Here is a 17,134-nt window from a genome sequence, read left to right as displayed (position 1 = left end):
ACTACAGAGACATGGTAAGACAAATCTTACCCAACGCTTTCATTCATTATACACTTTCTGCTTATACCTCAGTGACATTAGTATAGTAATTACAGTGATTAAGACGGACATACCTCTTTCTTTTGTTCATTGCAAATCTTAACATATTGACTTATATGACTGTCCAAACTAACAACATTGCTTTTCAACTGTTAAGGAAAAGAGAAAGTTAAATTTTAACAACATTCTTTATGATACATCATACACACTAAGTGCATTAGATAGAAATATCACTAATTACATTTGAACTGTATTACAAGACGAGACAAAAGTATGTTGTTAGATCAGACTGGAAACCAGAAGACAGTGGTTCTATTCCTAATTCTGCCAATGGTTACGGGCATGGTCTGCATGACCAAGGGCACATGTTTCACAAACATAGAAAATTGGGGATAATGATACCTAACTACCTTTGTAAAATGCATTGAGATCTAGGATTTCCCTGGTTTGCATTCTTGAAGATTAGCTTTGGCATTTACCTTAAAAATATATTTGATTTCTAATGTAGCTCATCTTAAAAATATTTAAGAAGTGGAAAATATAAATAAGAAAATAAAGGATATTAGACTACATGATTCAACACAATTTTGATGCAAAAGCCAAGTAAATTGTAAGTTACATGGTTCTCTAGACACGTAACTGCTTCATTCTTTTAATCCTATGCTATTTTAATTTTGTAGACTCCAATACTTGCAAAATAAGTTGTATAAATTTACTTACAGAAGATTTAATATCTTTTGCTCGGTTTGCATACTTAAGAGTGTTGTAAGTGTCATCATAGAACATAGAAGAAGGACTAACAGCAGCTATCATTATAGTTCGACAATTCCCTCCAAGAGAATCTTTCAATAAACGAGTAAGCTTGCTGTTACGATAAGGAATGTGTTGTTTCTTGCTCTGGAAATAAAAAGTGACAAGTGTTTTTATGGATTATGGAAGTTAGTATATTTGACCTACCTTAAAAGTCTCTTTCAAAACTTAATAATCCCACAAAGACAATAGTACATTCATTAGTAGCAAGTGATAAAGACTTGTAATCTTTCACTTCCATTAGTAATCTTCCTCTAAACTACACCCCCACCCAAATCACACTGTCCACTTTAAATCTTTCCCCACAAAAATCAAGAATTAGTGTATTTATTGCTCAAATTTTTGAAAAAGTTAGCAATTTGGTTTCTATACCCTAGATAGCGGAGAAGGGTGATTTTTGTAATGCGGACAGCCTTGTACTGGCACAGAAAATGGACTAGGGTGGAATCTCTATCATCTATATTGAAAACAAACAAAACCAAACCGATTACCTACCTCTCAGAACAGTTGTTCTTTGAGATGTGTTGCTCATGTCCATTCCAAATAGGTGTACACGTGTTGCGTGCACAGTCGTCAGAAGGTTTTTCCCCTAGCGGTACCTGTTGGGTCAGCTGTGGAGCCCCCTAGATTCACGCCTTCATGGCAGTGTATATAGGTCCCTGCCAACCCACCGCCTTTCAATTCCTTCTTGCCGGATACTCTGACAGAGGGAAGGCGGGTGGGTCTTCAAATGGACATGAACAACACATCTCGAAGAACAACAGTTACGAGAGGTAGGTAACAGTTTTTTCTTCTTTGAGTGATTGCTCATTGTGATAGGGTCAGGCCAGATGGCTATAGGAGAGTAATAGAAGGCAGATATATTAGCCCCAAGCTAAGTAGGTCCCTTTTCCCTGGGTAAGATAACAGGGAAGGTTCCAGAACAATCAGGAACCTTCTGGAGACAATTAAGACAGGCTGATTAGAACACCTGCAGCTAATTGAGAAGCTACTAGAATCAATTAAGGCAGGCTAATCAGGGCACCTGGGTTTGAAAAAGGAGTTCACTTCAGTTTGTGGTTTGTGTGTGAGGAGCTGGGAGCAAGAGGCACTAGGAGCTGAGAGTGAGAATGCAGACTGTTGGAGGACTGAGGTGTACAAGCATTATCAGACACCAGGAGCAAGGTCCTATGGTGAGGATAAAGAAGGTGTTGGGAGGAGGCCGTGGGGAAGTAGCCCAGGGAGTTGTAGCTGTCGCACAGCTGTTCCAGGAGGCACTCTAGACAGCTGCATTCCACAGGGCCCTGGGCTGGAACCCGGAGTAGAGGGCAGGCCCGGGTTCCCCCCAAACCCTCCCAACTCCTGGTCAGACACAGGAGTCGTCGACCTGGACTGTGGGTTCAGAAAAACGGCCACGCTGAAGTCTGCTGTGAAGCTCCAAGGCGAGCAAATCCGCCAATAAGTCAAGACCCACCAAGATAGAGCAGGAACTTTGTCACATCATGTAGATTCCAAGTAGGTGACTTCCAAGTATTACCTAGGAGGTGAGGTTGGAGTTTATGGAATCACTGATTGTAGCGCAGCTTTTGGCAGAGCGGTATTATCTCTGGTCTGCTGTGTAATTGCGTAGTGGGCTGTAAAGGTGTGGACGGACGACCACATCGATGCCCTACAGAGGTCTTGGATAGGAATTTGTGCCAGGAATGCAGCTTAGGATGCCTGTGCCTTTGTGGAGTGTGCTATCAGTGCAGGGGCAGGTATCTTTGCCAAATCATAGCATGCCTGGATACAGGACATGATACAAGAAGATATCTTTTGGGATGAGACTGGAAGCCCTTTCATGCACTCTGCGATTGCAATGAAGAGTTGCACTGATTTTCGAAATGGCTTTGTTCTTTTAATTTAGAAGGCTAATGCTCACCTGACATCTAGGGAGTGGAACATTCGTTCCCTGTTGCTAGCATGCAGCTTAGGAAGGAACGTAGGAAGAAAAATGTCCTGGTTCACATGGAATTGTGAAACTACGTTCAGGAGGAAGGACGGGGGCGGTCGCAACTGCACCTTGTCCTTATAGAAGACCTTGTATGGGGGCTCGGAGGTTAAGGTCTTAAGCTCAGACACCCTCCTAGCTGAAGTTATAGCTGCCAAGAACGCTACTTTCCAGGAAAGGTAGAGGAGAGAGCATGTTGCTAAAGGCTCGAAAGGAGGTCCCATCAGTCTAGAGAGCACAAGGTTGAGATACCATGAGGGAATTGGCTGTTTTACCTGAGGGTAGAGACTATCTAATCCCTTGAGGAAGCAGTCCACCATGGAGTTCGTGAAAACTGAGTGACCAGGCAAATGGGGGTGGAAAGTTGAGATAGCTGCCAGGTGCACTTTTATTGATGATACCAACAGACCTTCCCATTTTAGGTGCAGCAAATAGTCCAGGATAAAAGGAATCTATGACTGTAAGGATGGAGTGTGTTTTTGTAATGCCAAATGGAGAATCTTTTCCTCTTGGCCAGATAGGTGGCCCTAGGGGATGGCTTCCTGCTGCTAAGGAGGACCTCTCTAATAGGGTCTGAGCATGTGAGCTCCGAGGGGTTTAACCACGGAGTTTCTATGCCGTGAGATGGAGACACTTCAGATAGGGATGCTAGACACAGCCAAGGCCCTTGGTGATTAAGTCTCGGACCAGGGGCAAGGTTATAGGCGTGTCCACTGACAGGTCTAGAAATGTCATGAAGCACTGCTGGCGAAGCCACACTGGTGTTATTAAGATCATTGATTCTCCCTCCCTTCTGACCTTCAGCAGGACCTTGTGTACAAGCGGGAAGGGCGGAAAAGAGTAGAGTAGATAGCCCCTCCCTGTTGCCATGGTACGGGCTGCCGAGTCTAAGGAGACCTGTAAGGAGGTCCTTGCTACGACCTTGCGTTCCTCCAGGACAGCAGCAAATTCAGAGCGGGAGTCTGCTGGAAGAAGCTCTTTACATTTGGACAACGTGTTCCAGGAATTAAAACTATAGCGGCTGAGGACTGCCTGCTGGTTTGGAACTTGAAGCTGGAGTCCCCCGGAGAGTATACCTTCCTAACAAAGAGATCCAGTTTCTTAGACACCTTGGACTTAGGGGTCGGTCTCAGCTGTTCCCGTCTTTCCTTCTTGTTGGCCGCCTCCACCACCAGCGTGTTTGGCTGAGGGTGAGTGAACAAGTACTCAATCTTTTGAAGGCACAAAGTACTTCCTCTCCCCACCCACCCTTTTGCCATGCAGGGGAAAAGAGGCAGGCATTCGTCACAACGCTTTTGTAGTGTTATTGACTGTTTTAATGAGGGGCAAAGCCACCCTTAAGGGACCCTTGGGCAACAGAATATCAACCAAGGGGTTGGTCTCCTCTGCCACCGCTGCTGCCTGCGTGCCCAAATTTTGAGCCACCCTTCTAATCAACTCCTGGTGGGCTCTGTTGTCCATGGCTGGCAGTGTGGTGGATGTGCCTGCCCCGGCTTCATCAGGAAAAGAGGAGGAAGATGCCCACTGGGGAACTGGGTCTTTCTGCCTCTCTGGTTCACAGGGATCCCCTTGCACTGAAGTGCCCTGTGTGATGGCAGGAGCGGTGCTGGCCCCTGTGTCCGTCTTATTCCGGCCCCGGCTCCTGCCGCTATTTTGGTGCTGACCTACGTGCCCAACTCGAGTCCACGCGGAGGTTCATGGGCAACAAATACTGATTAAGATAGAGGGGACCATGCCTCCAAAACCACAGATAAGATCTGGCCTTTGGACTTGGCGGTAGGCCCACGGGGTCCAGAAGGGCCACTGAGCCAGTGCCTGCCACTGTGGTGGCCATACCATTATAGGCAAAGGCTGCCCTTCCTCCTGTCTGGAGCAGTGCCACGAGTGGTGCCAGCTTCGCCTAGAGGTGTATGATTTGCCTCTGATGAGGATTCCGAGCTCCGTGACCAAAGCGGTGCCGAGTGAGATGGTGCCGGGGAGCGGTGCTGGGGTGAGGACGAAGGGTGCTGCATCATCACTGGCTTGCCCTTAGAGGGCATGGTGCCTCTCTGTGGTGGTGCTGGATGGGGTCTGCGCTGTCATTGCTATGAGGTCTCTGGCAGCCTCCAAAGGTGTCCGGTGTGGAGGGGAGGTCTAAATCCTCCTCTCGACCCTCCTGCACCAGGGAGTCCATTAGAACCATACTCGACAGACCTCCCTGTGAAGCCAGAGTCAATGGTGCCAGCTGAGTAGGAGCTGGAGCAGGATGGGACTCACCTGTTGGTGCTTCCTCGTACCACTGATTTAGTGGGAGAGCAACCTCTGTCGCACAAAAAGAAGAGGTCTGACACCAGCAAATGGGTGCTCGCACCAAAGGAGGTCTTCGGCGCTGGGGACTCGTGGTGCCGAGGGTCCCTGGAGCCCAAATTCTTTCTCGGTGTGTGGCCTGTTACCGAGGCTAGTGTGCTGCACACAGAAGTACTGGGCTTGGGGTCGGATGCTCCCGAAGCTGGCTGGGGATAGAGGGCTGAGACCATAAGGAGCCATTTCATCCTGAAGTCCCTCTCCTTTTTTGTCTTTGGGCAGAAGCCTCTGCAGATTTTACACTTCTCAGTCTGATGGGCTTGCCCCAAAGACTTTAAACAGGAGTTGTGTGGGTCTCCGTTTGGCATGGATTTTAGACAGGACCTACATGGCTGAAACCCTTGAGACCAAGGCTTGCCCCAGTCCCTGGGTGGGGGGGAAACAGTGTGGGAAAACCCCCAATTGAAACATATCTAAGATGACCAAAAACTTCTTGACTAACTAATACTAAGTTTTTAACTATTTACAGAGTCAACAAGAAAGAGTCCACTAGGGGATCGTTTGCAGTAGCAAGAGAGCTGCTCAAATGACCATAACGAGTGGTAAGAAGGAACTGAAGAGGCTGCGGGTCGGCAAGGACATATACACACACCATCTTGAAGGTGCGACTCCAGGGGGTTCCACAGTCAACCGGATGGGTACCGCTAGGGGAAAACCGTCCAACAACCGTGCATGTGGTACATGTACACCTACTTGGAATCGACATGAGCAATCACTCAAAGAAGAAACTTTTCACAATACCCACTGAATCGCTATCAGATGATAAGATTGTAGCTACTAAGGACCTCATCCTGCACCAAATAAATCCACAGGGTAAGATTCCCATAGACACAGGACCCAAATGCTCACAGGCCCTTGTAGCCTTAGAGATTTGTTGGCTTCGTCTGGGCCAGCAAGGGAATAAAACCCTAAACCCCTTCCACTCCTCCTTCTGGGCTTGAGGAGAGCTCTGTGGCTGAAGGATGCAGCATATGTTTATTGGCTCCTGTACATCCGAGAGGACTTATAACCATTCTCCCTGCCCAGGGCTGCTATTCCATGCCAGGAAAGAATGCGCCCCACTCATGGGGGTTAGAGTAAAATCGGGTTTTTTAGACCTTGCTAAGGGCATCATGCTAGTCATCTTTTGAGGACTGGGAAAGGAATATTTCCCAGATCAGTTTGGCAGTGAGGAAATGTGGCATTTTTCACCTTCCTCTCAGCAGTTCAGGGACACATGGGTAGGTTAAGTTTTAAAATCCATTTTGTCACAACATAGCAGGTTCCCTGTGCACATTCTCATTCAATAGCACCTGATAAACCAGAATATTAAACATTTTAGAAGAATGCTAGGGCTCCTGTTGTCTGGTACAGCAAGGAAACAACCCCTTCTCTCCTCCCCCCACCCTTGTATGAGGGCAGTCGGGTCCCCATCAACAGTACTGGTACTAGGTTAACTGGGTGGGGGGCGAACAGCCTTCTGCCATGTGGTATGAGTTACAAGGAAAGATAACTTGCAATGGATGAGTTATTGTTAGCTAGTTTCCAGATGTGTGACAAAGTTGTGGCCCAGTTAACCATATTTCTGGTGTCTAGTCTTTTTTTCTTGCAGTATTTAGGACAACACTGGGCAACAATTTAAACCAGTGATTCAATTATCAATCCCACACCTGGATCCATCCAGTCCTTTTAAAGCTGACATTTAAGTGGAAAATCTTAGCTATATTTGTTTTCACTAGATTACTCTTCTTTGAGATGATCACAGTGACAAAATGATGGAAATGTTTACTCCCTGGGGTTGGGAAAAAAAACAGCCAAGGAACTCTTCAAAGTAGAGAATGGGGCTTTGGACAGAGTATGCAGCAGGGTGACTTTCATTTCAAGACAACTCAGAGTCAATAGCTGAGAACACCATAGAGACTTTGTATATTGCTTCAGCGTGAAGTGCTTTGTAGTTTAAAGCTATACTGATTTCTTTTCAGGAGTCCTAGTTTGGCTATAGTAAAGAGGAGAACTTTAAACAAGGTTTAAAGAGGGCAGATGACAAAAGTCCACAGGCATGCAATAAAAAGGTAACCTTGAGAGAGGGCTATATGTGTGGGGGTCGGAAGTGGGGAGGACATGGAAATTTTCAATAGGGTCATAGGAACAACAAAAGTGAAATAAATGGGGGAATCTGCTCAAAACCTTCACGTCTATACACAAATGCAAGGAGTATTGAGAATAAACAGGAAGAACTGGAAGTATTAGTCCGTAAGCTGAATGATGACTTAATCGGCATCAGAGACTTGATAGGATAAGTCTCATGACTGGAATATTGATAGAGAAGGCTACAGCTTGCTCTGGCAGGGCAGGTAGGATAAAAAGGGAAGTGGTGATGCAGTTTATATCAAGAATATATACATTTGTTCTGAGGTCCAGAAAGAGTTGAGAGGCAGACCAGTTGAAAGTCTCTGGGTAAAGATAAAAAAAAGGAGCTGCATCATGGTAGTGGTCTACTATAGTCCACCAAATCAGGAAGAGGAGGTGGACAAGGCATTTCTAGAACAACAGAAATCTCCAAAAACACAAGACCTGGTAGTAATGGGAGACTTTTCCAACAGATATCTGGGTAGTTAAAGTAACATGGCAAAACACAAGATTTCCAGTAAGTTCTTGTATATATTAGGGACAACTTTTTGTTTCAGGAAGGTAAGTAACGAGTGGGAGAGCCATTTTAAACTTGATTCTGACCAACAGGGAGGAATTGGTAGCAAATCTGAAAATAGAAGGTAATTTGGGTGAAGATGATCATGAAATGTTAGATTTTATAATTCTAAGGAAAGGAAAGCATGAGAGCAACAGAAAGAGTTTGTTAAAGTCTGTTGTCCTCAGAGAACTGGTAGGTAGGGTCCGATGGGAAGAAAATCGGGAAGAAAATGGAAAAGAAAAAGGGAAAAAGTCGTTCAGGAAAGCTGGCAGTTTCTCAAGGAGACGTTATTAAAGGCACAACTGCAAACTATCCTGGTGCAAAGGAAAGATAGGAAAAAAAATAGGAAAAGGCCAATAGGGCTTCATCAGGAGCTCTTTAATGACCTGAAAATCAAAAAGGAATCCTACAAAAAGTGGGAACATTGACGAATTGCTAAGGAGGAGCACAAAAGAATAGTAAAATCATGAAGGACAAAATCAGAAAGGTTAAGACACAAGATACATAGCAAGCGACATAAAAGTCAGTAAGAAGTGGTTCTTTAAATATATTAGGTGCAAGATAAAGATGAGATACACCAAGTTCTCTACTTAGACAGGAAGGAAAGCTAATAACTGATGACAGAGTGCTTAAAGCCTATTTTGCTTCATTCGTCACTGAAAAGGTTAATGGTGACCAGATAGTCAACACAATTAATATTAACAAGGGGGAAGGAATGAAAACCAAAACAGAGAAAGAACAGACTAAAGAATATTTAGATAAGTTGGATGTACTCAAGTTGGCAAAGCCTGATACATTCATCCTAGGGTACTTAAATTAAGGAACGAGCTGAAGTAATTTTGGAAGCATTAGCAACTATATTTGCAAACTCATGGAGGACAGGTGAGTTTCCAGAGGACTGGAGAAGGGAAAACATAAAACCTATCATTAGAAAGGGAAACAAGGAGGACTCGAGGAATTATAGATCTAACAGTCTGACTTCAATAGTTGCAGAGCAACTGGAAAAATTAAACAATCAATTTGTAAGCACCTAGGGGATAACAGGATTATAAGGAATAGCTAGCATACATTTGTCAAAAACAAATTATGACAAATCAACATAATTTCCTCATTTGACAGGGTTACTGGCCAAGTGGAAGGGGGTGGGGGGAGGGGAGCAGTAACGTGATATATCTTGATTTTAGTAAAGCTTTTAACACAGTCCCACATGACATTTTCATAAACAAAACTACAGAAATGTGATGTAGATGAAAATTACTGTAAAGATGGGTGTATAACTGGTTGAAAGACTGTAGCTGAAGAGTAGTTACCAATGATTTGCTGTGAAACTGAGAGGGTATATCTAGTGAGGCCCCCCAGGTCTGTCCTGAGCCCAGTACTATTGAATATTTTCATTAAATGACTTGGATAACAGAGGGGGGAACGCTTATAAAATTTGCAGATGACACCAAGCGGGGGTGGGTTGCAAGCACTTTGGAAAACAGTAGTAGAATTCAAAACAAACTCAACAAATTGGAGTCTGAACGCAACAAGATGAAATTCATAAAAAAGTACTATATTTCGGAAGGAAAAAAAAATCAAATTGAGAACTACAAAATGGGTAATAACTGCCTAGATGGTAATACTGCTGAAGAGGATCTGGGGGTCATAGTGAATCACAAATTGAATATGAGTCAACAATGTGATGCAGCTATGGAAAAGGCTAATGCATTCTGGGGTGTATTAACTGGAGAGTTTACGTAAGTCAAAGGAGGTAATTGCCCAGCTCTACTCGGCAGCTGGAGTATTATGTCCAATTCTGGGCATCAAACTTTAGGGAAAACGTGGACAAATTGGAAAGAGTCCAGAGAAGAGTAACAAAAAATTATATAAAAGGTTTAGAAAACCTAATTTATGAGGAAGGAACTGGGCATATTTAGTGTTGAGAGAAGATGACTGAAGGAGGATCAGATAACAGTCTTCAGTATGTAAAGGGCTGTTATAAAGAGGATGGGGTCAACTGTTTTTCATGTCTACTGAAAGTAGTAATGGACTAAATCTGCAGCAAATGAGATTTAGGTTCGATATAATTAAAAAGGTTTTCATAGTAAGAGTAGTTAAGCCCTGGAACAGGCTTCCAAATGAGGTTGTCAAATCCCCATAATTGGAGATTTTTAAGAACAGGTTGGACAAACCCCTGTAATGGATTGTCTAGGTTTACTTGGTCCTGTCTCAGGGCATGGGTTGGACTTGATGAATTCTCAAGGTCTCATCTAGCCTTACATTTCCACAATTCTATGACATGTGAGGCAGAGATTATTTTTTATGATTGTCCTCTACAATAGAGGGGATGTCCTCATCAGTCTCTCAGTTAGCAGGGATCTACTCCTTCCTGCTTCTCCATTGCAATTGCAGTTGCCTGCTTCTAACAAGCCTCCAGAAGGCTCTTCAAAAATTATCTAGCAATGCATTTTATACTATGAAGTGTAAGCAAAAGGGAAGCATTTTCCCCTTTCCAGATAAAGTGCAGCTGCTGTAAGTACTCATGATGGGAAGACACAAAGTGCACTTTTAATGTGGAACCTGAACACATAGTGCAAGCAGCAGTGTTAAAAATGTAATAATTGTTATTTTAATCCAGAAAACTGAAATATTTTAATTATGGAATATTCTGTAACCCTGTGATAAAGTGATGACCAAAATCCAATGCAACTAAGACAGACATCAGCTGAAACAATGTTTAGTTTTTCTTCCTTCAAAAGTTTCCTGCTGGCTAATTCCATAACTAATACAAAAGAGTGAGATGAAGTAATTAGTGCGATAGGCTAATGCCAATACTTTGCAAACACTTAAACTATAAAAGAATTATGAAAAAGACCTAACCGTGTGAAAATATTGAGTTGGAGCATCAGGACTGCAGCTTAACGGGTGACAGTACAGGAATCACAAAGACAGCAAGAGGCACTTCAGCTTCAAAAACATTGATGCCACAGCTGTGCATTTATGACAACAGAAGTTATTCTTTTGAGGTCTTCCATTAAATATGCATTTTAGGCTTTTTTCAGGACTGCAGTTATGCAATAAATACCACCATTTAGATTATCAACTTTATTATTTAAAAATATCATGAGAGTTTGCTTAAACATAAGAAAAGATTTTGGGATTGTTCACTTCTGAAAGTGAATGAAAGTGGTTAGATAAGTTATTATTAAAGATATTAAATATAATTAGGTAAGCACCAATAGTGTGTTTGGCATTGTACAGGATCCAACTAGCTCCTGCCCCATTATGAGTACACTTACAATCTAAGAACCAAGGTAGGTGAAGTAACATCATCAGGTCTAGATCTGGGGAAGAGCTCTGGGTGGCTCGAAAGTGTGTCTCTCTCACCAACTGAATTTGGTCCAATAAAAGATATGACCCCACCCACCTTGTCTCTCTAACATCCTGGGACCGACACAGCTACAGCTATGCTGGATACAATCTAAGAACCAGACATATAAGACTAGATAATACCTAGCTCTTAATACAGCACTTTTCATGACTACATCTTAAAGTGAATTCAGAGCCCTAAAGGAGATAGAAAAATAAAACAAAACTTGAACTCTCATTAGAATTAGTTTTTCCTGATTTCATTCAATGTAATAATGGAGTGGAAAAACTATTTTTAAAACTTTTTATAGATAATGAGGAAGAAACAAGTATATTAGAGTCATCTGAAGGAGGACAGCAGAGGTCTAGCGTATTAGACATGTGGCGCAAATATGTACTTGGCACAACTCAACCATTCCGCCACTGCTGCTATCCATGCAACAGTGGCTACAATGCTATTTATACACATGCTAGCTTAATGAAAGCTAGTGTGAGCATGTGTACGTGAGCAGGGGAATCACAGCCCTAGCTTGAAGTGTTATTCCTGCAAGAATTCTGTGCCACTGCACATGTAGAATTTGCACAGAAATTAATGGTTTTTGGGCAGAATTTCCTTTTCCTCCACAGAAATGGGCTGCAGAACTGCTGGCTGCCACTAGGGGCTACTGGACCCAGCAGAGCCCAGCTCACACGTAGAAGACACTGCTGGGGGAACAGGGAGGGAGCTGGAGGATTCCGAACTGCTGCAGGTCTCAGCATGCTCTGAAGGAAGGAGGCGTCCTGCAGGAAACTCCATACAAGCCTGGGACCCAGCATCACACTGTTTCTCCCTCTGGATCCATGGGCTCTTGGTGTGTGCATGCGCGAATGTCTGGGCTGGGGGCCTGCAGCTGGGGTCTGGGTGGGGAGGGAGTAGGGGGTGCATGCGAGTGATTGGCCTGGAGGTGTGTAGGTGGGCTTGGGGGTTAAAGAGTGCAGATTTCTGGTCCCCCTTCTGGATTCTGGGGGGAGGAAATGGATTGTCGTAGGGGTTTCCTTAACTCTCTACTCCTGGAGGAATTTTTTTTTGTCTCTGTATTGTTATAGACATAGTGCTGATAGGTATTTTGAAATAAATTACCAAAATAATTGAAACTGGTGTGATTATATAGTGTTATTTTGACAAATAAAATTTGCAAAATTTTAAAATATTGTACGCAGAATTCCCCCAGCAGTAAAGTGTAGAAATAGCTATAGGGAGCAAGAAGGAGCTGGAGGAGGGATGTAAAGAGAGAAGAGACATGCCTTTACTGGTAGATAAGGAAGAACTTTAACGCTGCATTATGTACTTTAGAGGAGTGATCTGGGTTTTAGGGAGTCCAGAGAGGAGGAGGGGTTACAGTAATCAAGTCAAGAGATGTTTAGACAACAGGACAAAAAAGAATGGTAATTTTAAAAATGTTGAATAGAAAGAAAAGACAAGATGAGGTGTCAGGCTGGAGAGAAATTGGAATTTAGGAACAAAATTAACTGTCATCTACTTTGACAGCTATCACTTTGTACATGAGCAGACATATGTACACAGAAATTAGATAAATTGTCCAATTATCTTTGTTTTAACCTCCTGCCAGATAAGTATGAGTGTTTCTTGGCCCAATTTATCCAAGTTAACTGGGCAAGAAGAGGAAAGTAACTATATTTTTGCCTCACTGTCTGTTCAGGGAATGGGGAGGGAATTTCCTTTGTACAGACACTAGCATGTGCTGCTCCTTCAGATTTTGTATTACATTGGGTTTATTTATCCTAGCACAAGTTTCTTTATGGTACAGCTTGCTGAAGGGGTTTGATAGTTACTCTTCCACAATTTAGCTCTGCAGTTCTCTGGTGCTGTTGATGTTGCAATACATTTTCTGTCAGATGAAATTTACAAGCACATTACCCTGCTTGACAGAAACAGTGAGCCACAAGGATTTCTTGAGGAGAAACTCCCACATGTTGTGTGTGACATTTTGCTGGCTTTTGTTTTGGCTGGGGTAACATTTTTCAACTATGCCAATTACATAGCCACCTTGACACAAACTTTCAAGAACATAAAACATTGAGTGAAATGCGCCTTGACTCCAGAAGGAAAAATACCCTCAGTCTTTTTTCTCCAATTATTTAAAACCATTTGGAAGACTGTATATCAGTGGTCCCAGGGCCCACAACTGTGTTGTTAATGTAAGAATTGTCCAACATAGCATGTGTAGCTATAGTGGACAGGAATCTAAAGTTCTTAAGGCTCCAAGTTACAGGACCCCGTTACCAAGAAGAATGGACATCCTTTGTTCAGTTGCTGAAAATTCAGCATGGGGTAGCATGAAAACAATAAAATATTAAGCCCCTGCCAACATTTAGGATGCCAAGCTTCTTGAAAGGATCAGAAAGGAAAAGCTGAAGTCCAAATTAGAGCTATGGTTTCCCCACTGTATTATCTGATTTCTCATTTGAATTGCAAACGTTTTAGTTTTGTAATAAAGAGGCAGCATGGTCCAATTATAGGACACCATGCTAGGCATTAAGAGAAGGGTTTTGTCTCTCATTTGCTGTGCGACTTAGCCAAATTGCAATCTTTGCCTCTGTTTCCCCATTGGTAAAATGGGGATAATGAATACTTACATACTTTGGTCAAGTGGGCTTGATAAATGGATATAAAGCAATATATTTACCAAGTTTTATATTATCATGCCATTATTGATAATCCGCAAATCTCAAGTATTTGAATATAATTAATAATCACACCTGAAACACAGAGGTTATGAAACTTTGAAGAGAACTACCTACAGCTGCAACATGTAATTTTTAAAATCCTATGCTCCATCACTTAGCTACATGCTCCACACTGAAAGTAACCAGTAATTTGAAGGAAATCTCCAAAGCAACAATCTGCTCTCTCAAACATATCTAGCTGTGAGGCATTATCCTGAGAAATAATATGAACACAGGAAACATATGCATAAAAAAACCCACAGACCTAAAATCTAAGGGCTATATTCTGCTGTCTCTGGTACACATCTCCTACCAATGTTAACAGATGCCACACTGAAACTTCCTGAGGAAGAATTTGGCCTGTTTTGTCTTACAGATACCCCTCTCCCCCTTGTGTTAACTTCTCTCCCCTGTATTTAGGCTCATTGATAAAATTAACTCTCCTTTTCTTCCTGCTATCCTAGCAGATTAGGGTTTCTATAAGTCCCACCATTTCTCAGTATATCCCATATCCTGCAAGTCTAGCTGAACAAAGTCAGTTAACTTTGCTTAGGGAAGCCTCATCAATATGATGCCATGAAATCACTTGGTATTCCACAAGTGAAATTACCAAAAGTGGCAGCCCTAAGCAGTATGCTCTTATCCTTGATTTTCACTTTGCTTTATTACACTAAATCTGTGTGTCACAGTGAAATGTGAGGAGAGGTGAGGGGAGAGAATCCAAGAGTCACATCTACAGTAACTATGGATTTGAAAAAACGAAGACCATTTATGCATAAGTAGGTAACTAATTGGGCAATTATTTTGGAAAATACCCGTCCTGCAACACCTAACATGAATGCTGAGTACTGAGAATAGATCAAGTAGCCTATTCTTTAAACCTAAGTATAAATGAGTGAAAAAAATTCAGCCTAATTTGCAGCACATTGCTTCAGATTTCTGTTAGTTTCTTGCCTGAATGCAGGGCCAAATAAAAAAAAAAAAGTGGTAATTTAATAGCTTCCCTGGGAAAAAGACAATTCCAGTACATATCATGCTACAAAAATGAAGGGACCCAAAAATATTTCTGTGATCTGGAATATGGACTATTGTTTGTGACGTGGCAACTCACTATCTTTGTTTGCATTTGTAATAATCTGATATTTTTTCATACTTAAATTACAGGTTTGTTTTTACCTGTGTTCCCATTTATTTTATGTACTAGGATTTTGGCTCAGCATGTTATGGTTGTAAAAATAACCTCCTAATGTGAATCAAATATAAACGTATGCACTATCATCTTCCTAATATGCAGACAACTTTGATGTATCTGTTGCTGTGCTCATAGCTTTGCAAAGCAGCAGCAAAAGAGTGGAATTAGCAAGATTGGTCAGTTTCTCTACCGCTGTTCAGAACAAATTGGGCAGCAGTGAAATTGTCAAAAAATCATGTCTATTACATACTGATGCTGGAACTCAAAAACAAAAGGCTAAGATGAGTAAAATAGAAACCAGTCTCCCCTAAGCACTAGGCAGGCTGGGGGATAAGGGTTGGAAAAGGTTGATGGAAGAGAAACAAACAAACCCCTTTCTTCTCTGTTCCAGCAGACAGAAAAAAGCAGGGCTTCATGTTTCTATAACACACACTAGTCAAGAGTTGATGAGAAATATGGAGCCTCTGCAAATCAGGGTTTGCAGTGTCTGGACATGGAAGAAATCTATGTATACTCCCCATTACAAGCAGCTGGAGCTGTGACTTAGGTTCTCAAGACACTGTCCCAGACCTTACTGCTGGTTTTCTCCATCTTCACATTGTGTATTGTTTGCTGACAAGCATGTTTAACCCTCTAGCTAGTAAGTTTATGTTACAGTTTCCTCCCCTCTCCCTCCAAGGCCTGCATTAAAAGTAGCCTGCTTGGAGCCACTTCTAAATTTGCCTTTTTTTTTTTTTAAAAAGGGATGTCCCAAGGCACAGAGTATGCAGCACACCATGAAAGAAAAACCTTACCCATAAGACTACCCCCCTGAAGTGCAGACTCACTAGATCCTGCTCTAGGAGATGCCCAGCATACACTAGACTCTGATATTACACTCTTCACACAACTATGCTGCAGTCTGGAGCCAGCTTATAGGGGTAATACCAGTGGTTTTTTTAAAAAAACAAAAGAAAACACATTACAGTGTGTGTGTGTGTATATATAATCAAATATAATACATAATACAATTGCTGTAACTTGTTAACATCTTATTTTATATTCCATGGGATCTCTTAAAAAAAAAAAGACAGCAAAGTTGTTTAAGCATTACATTACACTAAAGTCCATAGCTAGCTGGCACAAGTTAATAACATCCCCCAAGCTTCTCTAACATGGCTTGGAGCAGAAAATCAGGGCACTATAACAGTTTTTTTGGTTCTTGCCTATTTCTTTCCCCCTCTCCTGGGCTGCTGGGTGAGGGAGGGAGCAAACATCCATTCTGCAATAGGCACTCCCTACACTCAGGCAGTCAGTTGATCTCCTTGCCTGCTCTCCCTGGGGCTCCTACATCCTAGCAGGGAAACAGGCAATAAAGTAGCCAGTGATACTCTTCTCCATTCCCTGTAACTCAGCAGATAGCCAATGGTAGAGAGCCGAGCAGCTGTAGCAAGAACTGAACAGTTGCTGTTCAGAGCGCTTTAGCCTCACATCAAAGTTGCTTTGGGTGGCTGAAGGGAAAGCCGTTGAGATTCCAAGGCCAGAGTGAACCATTATGATACAAAAAGGGACCAGTTGTGGAAGCAGGGCCTCTTACTTCCTCCCTGTTGTAACAGGACTGGTCCAGCCACTTAAAAGGTGCAGTGTGGCTCAGGAATATATCTTCAGTTCATAATCAAATTGAAGTTTTCTTAATATAGTTGCCCACAAGGGCCACAGAGGTCACAAATGGCCCCAGCCCACATGTGGGATGCCACTGTGGTAGATGTTATAAGCCATGGCTCACAATCATGGAAAGATTCTAAAGCAGTTTAACAGGAGGTAGGCCACGTCTGTTGGTCCATTGCAATGACAGTACATATACACAACCCTCAATTCTGATTCCTAAGTTTCAATGCATTATAAATGGTTCCGTCCATAACCACTCTCTCCATTTTATCTACAAAACCAGTAGCAATCCAATGAAGCAAGAAAGAGAAGGCTAGTAGGGACAGGAAATAGCAATACATAAAGAAAACGTTAATAGTAACTTTTCCCCCCTCCTTCATGAGGATAC

At 42.5% G+C, this 17,134-nt stretch overlaps 1 protein-coding gene across 1 annotated transcript in view; it reads right to left on the bottom strand.

The window, feature by feature from the left end:
• The window catches only part of KIF18A (kinesin family member 18A), a 107,998-nt gene that overhangs the window by 65,087 nt on the left and 25,777 nt on the right, over nt 1-17,134 (bottom strand). Inside the window, exons 6-7 of the mRNA XM_073350650.1 lie at nt 760-936; nt 114-188 (exon numbers count right to left, since the gene is read on the bottom strand). Coding sequence (XP_073206751.1) covers nt 114-188; nt 760-936 — 252 coding nt within the window. The remainder of the gene's footprint in view (nt 1-113; nt 189-759; nt 937-17,134) is intronic.

The sequence above is a fragment of the Lepidochelys kempii genome, chromosome 6, assembly GCF_965140265.1.
Source record: "Lepidochelys kempii isolate rLepKem1 chromosome 6, rLepKem1.hap2, whole genome shotgun sequence".
NCBI lineage: Eukaryota > Metazoa > Chordata > Testudines > Cheloniidae > Lepidochelys > Lepidochelys kempii.
This window is presented reverse-complemented; position numbering and strand designations above follow the sequence as displayed.